The 13,987-nt window shown below is 40.7% G+C and overlaps 1 protein-coding gene across 3 annotated transcripts in view; it reads right to left on the bottom strand.

Annotated features, from left to right (window-relative positions):
• Positions 1-13,987, bottom strand: part of mon2 (MON2 homolog, regulator of endosome-to-Golgi trafficking) — a 45,807-nt gene that overhangs the window by 17,138 nt on the left and 14,682 nt on the right. For all 3 annotated transcript variants that reach the window (XM_039807763.1, XM_039807762.1, XM_039807764.1), the window contains exons 4-19: positions 12,767-12,898; positions 10,112-10,241; positions 9,689-9,786; positions 8,242-8,367; positions 7,775-7,969; positions 7,236-7,360; positions 5,859-5,998; positions 5,253-5,406; positions 4,290-4,480; positions 3,809-3,890; positions 3,310-3,491; positions 2,467-2,579; positions 1,517-1,621; positions 912-992; positions 710-783; positions 109-199 (exon numbers count right to left, since the gene is read on the bottom strand). In XM_039807763.1, the coding sequence (XP_039663697.1) occupies positions 109-199; positions 710-783; positions 912-992; positions 1,517-1,621; positions 2,467-2,579; positions 3,310-3,491; positions 3,809-3,890; positions 4,290-4,480; positions 5,253-5,406; positions 5,859-5,998; positions 7,236-7,360; positions 7,775-7,969; positions 8,242-8,367; positions 9,689-9,786; positions 10,112-10,241; positions 12,767-12,898 (2,019 nt within the window). The remainder of the gene's footprint in view (positions 1-108; positions 200-709; positions 784-911; positions 993-1,516; positions 1,622-2,466; positions 2,580-3,309; positions 3,492-3,808; positions 3,891-4,289; positions 4,481-5,252; positions 5,407-5,858; positions 5,999-7,235; positions 7,361-7,774; positions 7,970-8,241; positions 8,368-9,688; positions 9,787-10,111; positions 10,242-12,766; positions 12,899-13,987) is intronic.

Here is a 13,987-nt window from a genome sequence, read left to right as displayed (position 1 = left end):
GTGTTACTCTTAGCCTATAATTTGACATTTTAACCAAAGCCAAATAATGGCATATCTAAAACATCAGTGAACCAAGTTTCCAAATACTAAAATACAGAAAGTCTTTACCTTGTTGTTTCCATAAGCCATTTCCATGGCTTCCAGGGAGAGGGAACAGAGAGCGTTGATTAGGTGATGCAGGGACACATCATCCAGGTACCTAGATCACATAAAAAAAAATACATATTGCATATTATATGTGCATATTATCATTACATTAGCATAGCATGAATAGTTTCAAATGTTAGGAATTAAGATTTTTATAACAGGAACACACACATATATACATACACATATATGCATACATATATATGTGCATATACTGTATATAGAGAGCATATATGTTATTTTTCAGGTCAATCCAATAATTATTTTTGAAGATGAACAAATATTTGGTATTTATTAGAGTAGAGAGATTCAAGCTTGAGATTTTAATCATCATTGTGTCTAAAACTCCTCCGCAAACAACAAAGGTTTACTGAATTTGCAGACAAAAAAAAAATATTTATGTTTATCATTAGTTATGAGCACAACATGTAGCCCCATTGACTTTTACCAGTGAGTATATTTCTGAAAAAAACATCTACTGGACTATTTAAGAACATAGGGATAAATAATTGGAGTTTCTATAATGGGTGTTCATTTTCACAGACAAAGGACTGGGCCTTACTGGGAGCTCTCAAATAGTCTGGACAGGATGTTAGCGATGATGGGAAGGTCTGTCATCACCGCTGTGGTCAGCACCTGTTTAGGTTAAGGACACAACCACAGCCAGTTAGCTCATCGCCTTCAACGATGAGATGGAAAAATATGCAGCACAATGCATGCTCAGTTCCATGCTTTAGTTCCTAAAAAAAAAAAAAAAAACTCACTGTACTGGGTCCCTCTACAGCTCGGCCAGGCTTCAGGGCACCGCCCACCCCCGGCTTCAGCCCCAGGATCCACACTAAGTGCTGGGGGAGAAAAGCAAAAAGCTAAAGGACAGTTGAAAAGAGGAGCAACTACTTCTACATCAACTGACAAGGCCATGAAATGTACACTGACGTACTCGTAGATTGTGCAAATGTTTCCCCCGAAATAAGAAGAAATGTAAATGATTTAAGAATGATTAAATTTAAATTCTAAATCAGCTTTTGTCGTTTATGTAAGTTCTACAAATAATTTATTTTCTAACAAGCAATGCAAGCATACATGTATGCAAGTATACATGTAATTTTGCCTCATTAAAAATTATAAGGAAGTGTACATGAATGTGTGTGTGTGTGTGTGTGTGTGTGTGTGTGTGTGTGTGTGTGTGTGTGTGTGTGTGTGTGTGTGTGTGTGTGAGAGAGTGAGTGAGTGAGAGATCAGAGAAAATGTGGACTGCCTATTATGACTTGTCTAATTAGAAGAGTGTGTGCATACGTGTGTGTGTGTGTGTGTGTGTGTGTGTGTGAGTGGTAACATGTAAATGTGTGGTACCAGGTGGTAGTAGTACCTGCAGTGTAGCCAGTACCAGCTGCCAGGAGGTGCCCAGCACGGCCCCGTGGCAGTGGGCCAGGTTCAACAGGGTTCGCATGCACTGGATGTTCTTGGCAGTTAGCTGACACAGGGACAGACAGTTCTATTATAGTACATTATAACACACATCACCAGGCATTTGGCTAATACACTACACATACACAACACATATACAATCCACTTCTCAGGAGCAAAGTCATAATGAGTGAAGTACTACGAAAAGCTCAAATTTGATGTCTAACTAAAATTATAAGATATTAGTAGTTGGTAACACAGTAACACACAGTAAGAGCTAAGACCAGAAAAAAAGATTATTATTACTATGGGGAGATGCCTAATTACAGAATAATGATTCCAGGTTAGGGTCAAGATTGCTGCCCAGGTATTTTGAAGTGTTAGTGCTCTAAAGGGAAATTTAGATGCACAGGCTCACCTGACCTGTCTATGTTCATAACAGTTGTCCCTTACCTGAATGGTGCCTTTTTTTTTTTTTTTTTTTTTAACGGGGGATGTGTTATAAATTCGGCGTTGTGCAAAGAATGTATTTTAATACCATCTGGTAGACAAATTGCTTTGCCAGGCATTTTTATCTTTATCTGAGTGGAAATGTGTTTTTTGTCTTGACCCATTTTTTGGACTGTGGTTGCACTAAACTGTGCTAAGTCTTGCTTTGGACTTTGGTGAACAGGCCTACAGCTCTATTTCAGAGTATTCAGGGTATTTATCCTCCCAAACAACAACAACAACAACAACAACAGTTGTGCTTTCTTTATGCAGCTGTTAAATCGTTTCTGAAAATGAATAAAAATAATAATTTGTCCTGATTATAAAATGTCTGCATGCTTAGTTATTGGAAAACGGCTACATGAATTAAATTATTAAAATGTCAAGTGTAACCATAGCCTCTTCATAATTGTGTGTCCTTACCACCACGGTGCCCTGGGGCTGGGAGGTGAGGGGCTGCCCCACAGCCACCACCTGCTGATGAGATTCACTGGAGGGGCTGATAATCTGCACACTATGGCCCTGGATCGAGTAGGCTGTGGACGGACACACACGGACACACACACACACACACACGGACACACACACACACACACACGGACACAAATCAGGTCTGAGAGTCAGTAATACACACAAACAGATTTTGTAACAAGCTTACGACATGCAAGAAAAGCTTTCTTAATTAACTCCAAGGCAAACATCCATCGCGGGTTGAGAGCCAATTTGCCGGCTTTATCTCCACGAGCTAATATGCAAATAACGAATGTCTGAGTGGTTGGTTTGAGAGCAGCTGTGTGTGTGTACGACTACATTCCCCAGACACATTCTTCTCTGTGCTCCTAATTAGAAGCCACAGTGAAAAGTCATGGATTAATGCAATAAGAGTAGGGCAATAGGGACAGGCAGAGTGCCAACATCTTACAGGTTAAGCTCTGTTTAGCAACATGCACATCTAACCATACGGGAGATGAGAAGTGCTCATTAGTTTAACATAAACACACATGACCAGAGGCCATCCTCAGGGTAGGAAAGAGGGACTTAGCTGTGTGTGTTACGTATTGGATTTTGTGATGCAAACATTAAAGCAGGAAAACAAACCAACATACCAAACTCAAGCCCCAATAGTTTGCTTGCTATTCGTGTGTGTGTGTGTGTGTGTGCAACATCTTGTACAAATAAAAATAGGTAACCGGTCACCTCAGGTACTGCTTATACTGTGTTGTCTATGTAGTTTTAAGTGGCATTCTGACACGTGAGAAGCAGTACCTTTGCCGGAGAGGTTGGCAGCATTGCTGCTCAGAACAGTCAGGGCATAGTGCGGCGGTAGAGAGGCCTTGCAGATGGCTGTGATGAAGGCGTCACGGGGCGTCACCAGGCCCAGACGACCACACAGCGAGGCCATGGTCAGCTCTGCCTTCAGGATGTTCTCTGTGGCTGTCTCATCAGTGCTGAAGTGACAGGACAAGAGGGAATAAAAAGTGAAGAGTGTAGTCTGTGACAAATGACTAAACTGCATTGCTAGAAATCCGTCCAGGTCCAAGTTTACCTCCTGTCGGCTATTGACAATTTCGAGAACTGCAACAGGAAATACATTTGATCACATTAAAACGGTTTGTTTTCAACTGTGCACACAAATTAATAGATCAGTATACAGTATAATTTAGGGCAATTCATTTTCTCCTGCTTGATTCCCAAATGTGGACATCCGATATGACTGCTGACTGCAAAAGGAGCAGTTTGTCAAAAAGGTTGAGAGTCCATTTACCTGGCGTCTAGCAGCAGAGACAGAGCAGCCAGTAGACCACACCAGCAGGCACTGACCATCTCCTCCCACACCAGATGGGCTCCTGAGACAAAACCACAAAGCATCAGAGTTAATTCAGAAATTATTTCACTTTAGTTTAGTCAATATCACTTGGGAAAAGAAACAAAAACATTCCTCCTTTTTTTTATTATCTTATTTGTATTGAAGACATCCAGGCACAACACTGGCCGCCAGGGGCCATAGAAGTGCCATCACCCAGAATCCTCATGGGTTTGGCAATGATGCAGTAAAACATAAGTTGAGAAGATGGTAAACTGGCATTTCCCCCTTAAGATGTTGCTTTTTGTTTGTTGCACCTCTTCAAGCTGTGAATGTATTTCTTCTTTATTTGATTGTTTTATATCGAATATATTTATCTGCAACATCAGAACATGCTTGTCATCCTCAATGCACTCAATACGTCCTCCTCGTCCATTCTCACCAGGTTGTGGCTGCCACCCCTGATCAGGATGAGTCTCCCTGAACTCAGCAGCTGCTTCCTCCTCCACGGCCAATTCTCTTTCGATCATGGAGGTGATGCCCCGCACCAGGTCCAGTAGGGCACTGAAGGCCACAGACATGGCATAGCCCTCTGGGATGGACGGGGGCTCCACCTTGTCCAGCATCTCTAGACTAGAGGATGAAAAAATAAATAAAACGGAGAACATGAGATTGAGATTAAAGCGTGTGTACGGATGTTCCGGCATGAACTAAATTGTGTCCCTAAATAAATAAAAGCCCATCCATCCATTTCAATGTTTGTGTGTTCATGGGATGTGTATGTATACATCATCAGTTCTTTTGGGAGTGCCATCATCATCGGTTGTCCCAAGTATCCAGACTCCCTTCTTATTAATGAGCACTCTGGGTTTAAGACACTAAAAGCATCAAAAAAAAGGTGTGTGCCTAACTCTCTCTTCATACTAAGGATAGGGCAGTTTAGACAAAACCTCTCTTTGTGAAGGAAGGAAGGCCTCTGGCTAATCTAATGTTCTCTGTATTTCAAACCTCACTTTCCTGTGAAACACCAAATGACACCAACAGAAGAATGACAACAGCATTTTCCCTCCTCAAGCAGGGGTTAAGCCTTTGATCTCTGTCCTATCATGATCCACTGTGGTCTAATGCCAAATCGTTTATCACTGCTTGCACCCAGCTAACTTTCTAGTGATGCTACAAGCTTATATTTATGCCACATGGCAGCAAAGAGATTGTAATCACTACAAGTGTTCACTTGTTTGTGTGTGTGTGTGTGTGTGTGTGTGTGTGTGTGTGTGTGTGTGTGTGTGTGTGTGTGTGTGTGTGTGTGTAAAATCAAATTTGAGTAGGCATAAAAGAAAATGGATAAAAAGGTATTCAGAAAGGAGAACCATTTAGAGTAAGTGTGTGTAGTAACAGTTCTTACTAGGTGGCCTTGGCGCTGCCCTGGACACTAACAGTCATAAGGGGGATCCAGGTACCACGGTATTCAAACGCAGCCTGCGAGATCAGGATGCCGCTGACCCCTCCTGTCCCTGGGCCGCCCTGTGCTGCGCCCTGAGCCCCTGAACCTGAGCCACCTGGACAGAAAGAGTGTCAGAGTGTTGAGGGAGGGAGGGGGGAGTGGGGAGTGGATAAAACAAGTAAGATAAATAAAGCACAAGATAAAAAGTTAAATATAAGATACTTTTTTGCTACCATATATCCATCATTGTGACAACTTGTGTCATCATTGTGTTCATCAAGTGTGTTGATTTAACTGAATGACTTTTCCTTTTGAAATCAGGATATTTGTTTAAGATTTTATGTTTTAAATGCATCTCAATAAATACCTTTCAGGTGCATTTGAACAAATTCCTTGACATCTACAGAACTTTGTGAACACATGAAATTGAAAATTCATCGACTTTCCCATGGCTCCAGGAATAGTAATGGTTGAATAAAAAGTATTAGTAATACACTGATTACTGTACCACCGTCTTATAGAGCTCAAAATGACAATTTGGTTACTAATAAAAATCTTTGAACTGACCAGCCGGTGCACCAACAACAGCAGGGTTGCCCGCATTGGGGACAATGAAGAGGGATTGGATGAAGGAGCCTAGGGCGTTGACGATGTCTCTGAATACCTTAGTGGAGTGCTGCTTCATGTCGTATGACTGGCAGAATGAACTGAAAAAGGAAAAGAACACAGAATGTTGTGATGAGAGGTCAGCGAGAAAGAAAACAGCAAGAAACTGGCCATTTGAGTGCTGAAATGGTGCAGAACTATGTTGTGAAAAACAACTTTAGGACATCACAGACTCAGCTCAACGCTGTCAGACTGTCATCGGAATAAGTTTGCTGTCATGTTTAGCCCAACATCCATCAGGTCCAGCTGTGCATCGTCAGCCTCAGCTGTACATAGTCACTCGATGGTGTTTTAAGCCCCCAACGTCTCCTTCCAGGCAGCGCTGCGACCATTGACTTCAAGGCACCTAGCCCTAAACCTAACCATTGCCTAATCCTGGAAGGAGACGTTGGGGGGCTTAAAACACCGATCAACTACATAGTCGCTGTTAGCATGCCAACATACAAATTAGATTAGATAGACTTTATTGATCCCAAAGTGGGAAAGGTCAGTGCTACAGCAGCAAAATATAAGACACACAGCACACATACAGAATATACAAGAAATAATAAATAGGATAGAATACAAGAACAACTATTCAAAAATAAAAATTTTAAAAATACAAAAAAGGAAGTGGCGAATAAATATGTACAACCTACTTAAATAGTATTTATAAATATGTAAGTAAAACCTATGTTTGTGCAAGTTGCACTATAGTGCAGTATTGTGATGTATATGAATATTATCTAACATTCAGTGATGAAGTGCTAAAAAGTTTTTAATTGCCTGTGGTATGAATGATTTCTTGTAGCGGGACTTCAGTCCCGCTACAAGAACTTATCGCTTACGACATGAACTTATCGAGTGACTGACCAACATTGCTATTCCTAGAATCATGCTGACGGCATGGTTAAAAATCATTTAGACAACTTAAACTATTTAGTATCCTGTTGACAGCATGGACAGTAGAAGTGTTAAAAGCCGAGATGGCTAACAGCTCTTATGTTATTTGTATGGTAGTGAAGAGTGTGTACTACAGTGGTATTTTTTGTAGGTTTCTTTTCCTGCTTAGCTCAGGCTCTGTTGTTGTGTCAAGAGGTAAATAAATTATAGAAACATTGAGCTATCATTAACAGATGCATCCCACTGTTTGGCTGCTAACTGAAGAGTCATGGGTGTCTACTCAAGCAGTGTGAGGCCCAAAACAACTCCAGTCTTTTTTCACACAATGCAGCTTTGGATTGAGTTAACATTTAAAAAAAAAAGCAGGTTGGTTTTGTAGACCTTAATATTGCTTACCGTAATAAATGTGGCTGCACACATAGCCTATGGACTGACTCCACAGCCACCGCTCTCAGCCACTGTGGCTTCTCCCCATCCAGAAACTTCACCAGCAGTGACAAGAAGATCTCACACTCAGTCACCTGTAAAAGAAACGCACACCAATGTGATTGGGACAGACGTTTTGGCCAACTTTGTCCTGTAACTGGAAGCTGGTCTCCCTGAATGCAAAATCCCTGAATCCTTTTGGGCTTTGATTAAGCCATTCTGTGGCTTACCGCGCTCCTTGACAGACGGGCAAAAGATACATTTCCATTTCAAGGATTGATCGAATATCACTAAATAAAAACAGCTGGCTTAATTACTTAGATGCAGCTAAGCTCATTAAATCGCCAGGAGCAGAACTAAGACAAAACTACTACTACGCTAATCCAATGCTAATCAGACCAGATCAATTAAGCGTATCAGCTTAGTGCTCAAGAAAATCCTTCACTCGTGAAGCGGCCATCAGGCAACGGCTCTGGTCAGTCGACCATCACTGCAGACCGCTCCCTTACCAGTAAGCTGTAGAAGTGCTTGATGAGGACTGAGACCACGCGCAGCAGCCTCATGCAGATGGGGAAGTAAGGTTTCTCCACAGGTGCTGGCGAGGCCGCGCTGCTGCTGCCCTGCCGGAACTTAATGTTGGGGGAAAAGAGCTTGATGACGAGGGGACACACCCGTTCCTTCAGCAAGAAGCTGAACTCTTGGTGCTGGGTAGGAAACCGAGAGAGAGAGAGAGAGAGAGAGAGGGACGTTGGGATCAGATCATCATCAAATGTAGTAGCACCAAGACCCACTACGGGTAAAAAGCATGTGTTTCACTGCAGTGAGTAGCATAATCTCTGATGTTAATGTAATAGAATACAGGAGGTGGACAAAATAACAGAAATCGCTGAGAAAACTCACACAGAGAATTAAGAGGAAGACTAGTTATGGTCATTATTCTTAAATTACATCTGTGCCATCTGTAAATTGCACGTACCTGTAGGAATACCCCGGGAAAATCATTAAGAACAGACTCCAGCAGCTCCAGGCCAAATGTCCGGGTCATCTCGGTCATCCCCACCAGCCAGTAGGGGGCATCAGCGTTCACAAGCTGACACAAGTCCTGCAAGGAGTTGCACAACAGCATTTTAAACAATGGAGTGTTATGTCTTACACAGATCACAGTGGTTGAAGCAGTTCCGTCACTAAGCTCTCCTGGAAGCATAAGCATGATCACACAAAAGTGCAGCGTGGGTGAGGAATAACAAGGGACTTTGAGACACGTAATCTTTGAAATCACTTCTTCTGCCATATTTCACTTCATTGCAAAGATTAAAGCAATTACAACCAATTTATTCTCAACTTTAAAAATGGAAGGTTATGAGGTTAGTAGTATCAGTGATTTCAAGTTATGTGGACGACATTGATTTCTTGTCTCTAGTCCAGAGATCTCCAACAGGGGTTGAATTATTGTTAATATTTGAAAGCTTTTTCAAAAATTAAAATTTCTTAACACGAATCCAACACATTATTAGCAAATATAAATCCCCATTGATTTTTTTTTTTTAATTGTTTATTTTCACATTTTTCTTCTTACCATAAACATAGAAAAACAAGAGAGCAGAAAAAAAATAAAAGTAAATAAAAAAAATAAAAAATAGATACAAAAATAAAATAAGTAAATAAATAAGTAATTTTTACAGGTCTACTATGCCTTTGTTTAGTTGGTTAGCAGTGTAAATTTTGTACTTCATGTATACACAGACATCGCATATATATATATATATATATATATATATATATATATATATATATATATATATATATATATATATATGTATACACAGACATCGCATATATATATATATATATATATATATATATTATATATATATATATATATATATATATATATATATATATATATATATATATATATATATATATATATACATACACACATACATTCTCTACACAGGTTTTATACAGACCGTAGACAATATTTAAATACATTATTTGGGGGGGGTCCCCATTGATGATAGACTTACTGGCCTATGGGTAAGGTAGTCACTAAGATCCACAGATACAGTATATCCTAAGGATTCACTGTGCCACATGTATGTTTAACTTTAAAAAGATTATTTATAAAATCATGCTGACAATTATTATTTTAATAGCTTAGTATTCGATGCACTAAAAAAGAAATGTATAAAGGCTTTAGGCCGCCCTACACTTTATTGTAGGCACAGTATGCAACTTCATTTTTTACATATTAATAGTAGGGAGTCCCTGCTCTGTCTCTCTTTCAGTTAAAAAAACATTGAAGAACCCTGCTCTAGTCCACAAATGAGATGAGCATGTTCCAAAACCAACTTGATCCAAAGTTTTCAGCATGAGGAGGGCATTACAGAGTGTAGAACGCTGCCGCCCCCTGGTGGACATACCTGGAACAGCATGTATGCATCTTTAGCACTGGGCCTGAGCGTACTAACAGACCGCCTGTTGGTGTTTCCTTGGACAGAAGGTGGCTGCTCTACAATGCCTGGGGGGGGGGGAGAGATACAATTTATATATTTTAGGCATTTAAGCAACTCATTGGCAGTACAACAGTAAAATAAGTAAACCAACTATGAGTTCAGAGTAGGGCATGTTACCGAATAATCAGCAGTAAAATCAATGAGTGATTAACTTCCCATAAATCATATAACCTGTATACTACCCTGTACTCTCTACATAGACATCTCTTCGTCAGGGCACAATGCCTCATGAACTGATGCTTAAATGTGCTTCATTTCAGATCAGACATCACATTTCCTACTTCCATCACACACCCCATTTCCCTTAAATAGGAACAAGCGCCCTCTGACCTTTGAAACGCTCATCCTCTGCCACCATCCTCTCAAAGACCACAGTGACGACCTGCCTGACGGTTGCGGCCGCTGTGTTGTTGGTGATGTTGTCCTTGGTGAAGTGAAGACGGAAACACAGCACAATGGCCTGGGCAGGGACAAGAAATAGACATATTATGCAGCATATATCTATATAATGGATAAACTCAACCTAAAAATTAATTAATACTGCCTTTGTGGTCCGTCTTCGGAAAGGTGTAAAATAAAAATCATGTTCTGTGTTCTCGGCACAGGTTACAATGATTGATCTGGTAACTTAATACAGTCGATGAGTTTTAAGAGTTTTACCTTTCAATATGTTGTCCTGTGAATTTTAAGAAAAATAGTGTGAACAGAAAGAGTCCATACAATTTGGCACTGTGTTTTGATGGTGCACAAACTAGAAGAAGGATACCCCAAACATACGTATGTATGGGTATAATAAAACATAGCCACAGTTTAAGGATACAGTTGTGTTCAAAATGATTCAACCCCCACTGAAATTGATTGTTTTGGCCGGTTTGACATTGATTTTGATCAGTCATCCTGCTTACAATTAAATCAAAGAGGCACGTGTAGGTCAGACAAATATAACATAACATTCATAATGAAATAACCACAAATGTCTTTTCTGTGCTCACATTATCATCAGTTTTATTCAACCCCCAAGTGACATTCAATCTTAGTACTTAGTACAACAACCTTTTACAGTTATAACAGCTTTTAAACGTGAAGCATAGCTTGACACAAGTGTCTTGCAGCGATCTACGGGTATCTTCGCCCATTCATCATGGGCAAAAGCCTCCAGTTCAGTCACATTCTTAGGCTTGCGCACTGCAACCGCTTTCTTTAAGTCCCACCAGAGGTTCTCAATCGGATTTAAGTCTGGTGACTGCGATGGCCACTTCAAAATGTTCCAGCCTTTAATCTGCAACCATGCTCTAGTGGACTTGGAGGTATGCTTGGGATCATTGTCCTGTTGAAAGGTCCAACGTCTCCCAAGCCTCAGGTTTGTGACGGACTGCATCACATTGTCATCCAATATCCCCTGGTACTGAAGAGAATTCATGGTACCTTGCACACGCTGATCTTCCCAGTACCTGCAGAAGCAAAACAGCCCCAAAGCATGATTGACCCCCCGCCATGCTTCACAGTAGGCAAGGTGTTCTTTTCTTCATGGGCCTTGTTCTTCCTCCTCCAAACATAGCGTTGATCCATGGGCCCAAACAGTTCTAATTTTGTTTCATCAGTCCACAGAACACTATCCCAAAACTTCTGTGGTTTGTCCACATGACTTTTGGCATACTGCAGTCGACTCTTCTTATTCTTTGGAGACAGCAAGGGGGCGCCTGGGAGTTCTGGCATGGAGGCCTTCATTACGCAGGGTGCGCCGTATTGTCTGAGCAGAAACTTCAGTACCTACATCCGACAAATCTTTTCTCAGTTCCTCAGCAGTCACACGGGGACTTTTCTCCACTCTACGCTTCAGGTAGCGCACAGCAGTCGAAGTCAGCATCTTCTTTCTGCCACGACCAGGTAGCGTTTCAACAGTGCCCTTTGCCTTGAATTTGCGAATGATGCTTCCTATGGTGTCTCTTGGTATGTTTAACATATTTGCAATCTTCTTATAGCCATTGCCCTTCCTGTGAAGAGTAATCACCTCTTCTCTTGTCTTCCTGGACCATTCTCTTGACTTCACCATGTTTGTAACCACACCAGTAAATGTCTAGAAGGAGCTGAGTATCACAGTCATTTTAAAGCTGCCTAATTGGTGCTTATTAGGCTTTATTGCTGCTCCCTGACATCCACAGGTGTTTTCAATACCTGATTGAAAACACTTCAATGAACCTCTGTTCTTCAGAGTGGTAGTCTTTAAGGGGTTGAATAATTGTGTCAATGAAGAATTCACAAAATAAACATTTACTACTGTATTACAAAACCAATTGATGTCATTTTAGTTGCATATGATTCTTTAAGAAGTCCTTGTAGGATTTCATTATGAATACAATTACAAATGTACACTAAATTCCCTAAAACCATTTACAGCATTGGGGGTTGAATAATTTTGAACACAACTGTAGATGAAAGACAACTCACTGAGAAATCTAGATGCACCCTAGCGGCAGCAAATGTAATTTGCAGCCAGGGTCAGTCTAGCAACCCTCCGTTGGCTTGCGAGCTGGAAAAACCTAATTCTGGTCAGGCCAATCACATCGTGTATAGAGTTGGTGGGCGGGCTTAACATAATGATGGCAGAGTTGCGACGGTTCCACGTGAATTCCCTGCTACTTGAAAACAAAGAAGATGGCTGCTGCTGCTGCTGGCAAACAGCGGTCTTTCGAATCGGCTTTAGACTCTGGAAGACTTGGAGTCAAGCACTGAAGTAATTCTTATCAACTAGCGTTGCTCTGGTTGGCTAGGAGTGCAGAAGGAATTTGAAAGACAACCGTTTATCCCGGTGCTCTGATTGAGCCCTGTTAATGGTGAGTTCCCAGACCCAACATCTTGATGTAGGTCTGGCTTGTCAGGCTAGGTTATATGGATACCAGCAGGGTCAACATGGAGATGCCCGGGAGTAGGACATACTGTATTTACAAACAGTTTGTGTGATATAGGAGTGGGTTGTTTGTGTACCTTGGAAAGTACTTCATCGTGTACCACTGTGTTGGTGGTGAGCAGGACCAGGACCGTCTGTAAAAGTTTCAGCTCCTCCAAACCGTTTTCCATCAGCTGCCACAACATGTTGATGATGTTCCCCGCAGCGGCCTGTCATGTACACAAAAAACAAACATATTATATAACTTTATATTGATCTTTTTAAAATCTTAGCATATTACTGATCATCCACCAGTGTGCACACTCAAGCACGTTTAGTTCAACTCAGGACACAGTATCAGAGCTGCTAGATTCAGCCTGATGTCACATAACCCTAAATCAAAGACATGCACAAAAACACACACTTGTGGGACCAGCTGGTGCTGCCTGCCTAGGGGTCACAACAACATAGAGTTTAATAACACCAAAGCTAGCTGCCAGTTAATATCATGTCACTTGATGCTCACAGAAAGTGACACTGCATGTCCTTTCGTGGGTCAAGCTGTGCAAAATACAACTAGTCCCCACGCAACCCCTCTGAGCTAGAGTCACAGGAGGTATGGTTACTTCAAAAAATGAAAAAGAATTCGAAAACAAGAAAAATTTTATTTCAAATTTGTATATAAAGTTTTTGCTCACCGATTAAAAGGGTCTATTGTTGTTTTTTTTAGATTCAGAAATGTATCACGTAATCTATAAAATATCACAAAATTGCAAATCTTCACATTTGAGAGGCTGGAACAGTTATCGGTGAAAGTTTTTCGATACCAGTTCCTGAACGATACTTTTTTTGATACCAATTTTATAAAATCAACTTTAACAAAAAAAATGTTAACATTATGGCACAATTATTATTATTATTATTATTATTATTATTACATATTCATTTTTTTTTTCAGCTCCTACTAGGTGAGCCCTGTCTCAGTGTGTAACGTAGTGTTTTCCCTGCCTGTCTCTACGATGGGTCTTCTAATCACAAACATTATGAGATCTTGGTAGAAGCATGCTGCATGCTTATTGGCTCACTGACGCTGATGAGATTTACTCCTTAGGTATTGAAATTTGGTATTGAATGAGGAGGCATTTTTGATACTCGATACTAAGGAGGCAATTCGGTCGGTGCCAAAAAAGTATTGAATTTGATACCCAGCCCTACTTGCCTCAATGTTTTTGTTATTGAGTGTCATGGAATCATCTAACAACAACAACAACAACCTTGTTAGCTGACACATTTTACTATGTAGATGTGGTCCAGGAGCA

Source organism: Perca fluviatilis, chromosome 8, assembly GCF_010015445.1.
Source record: "Perca fluviatilis chromosome 8, GENO_Pfluv_1.0, whole genome shotgun sequence".
Lineage (NCBI taxonomy): Eukaryota > Metazoa > Chordata > Actinopteri > Perciformes > Percidae > Perca > Perca fluviatilis.
This window is presented reverse-complemented; position numbering and strand designations above follow the sequence as displayed.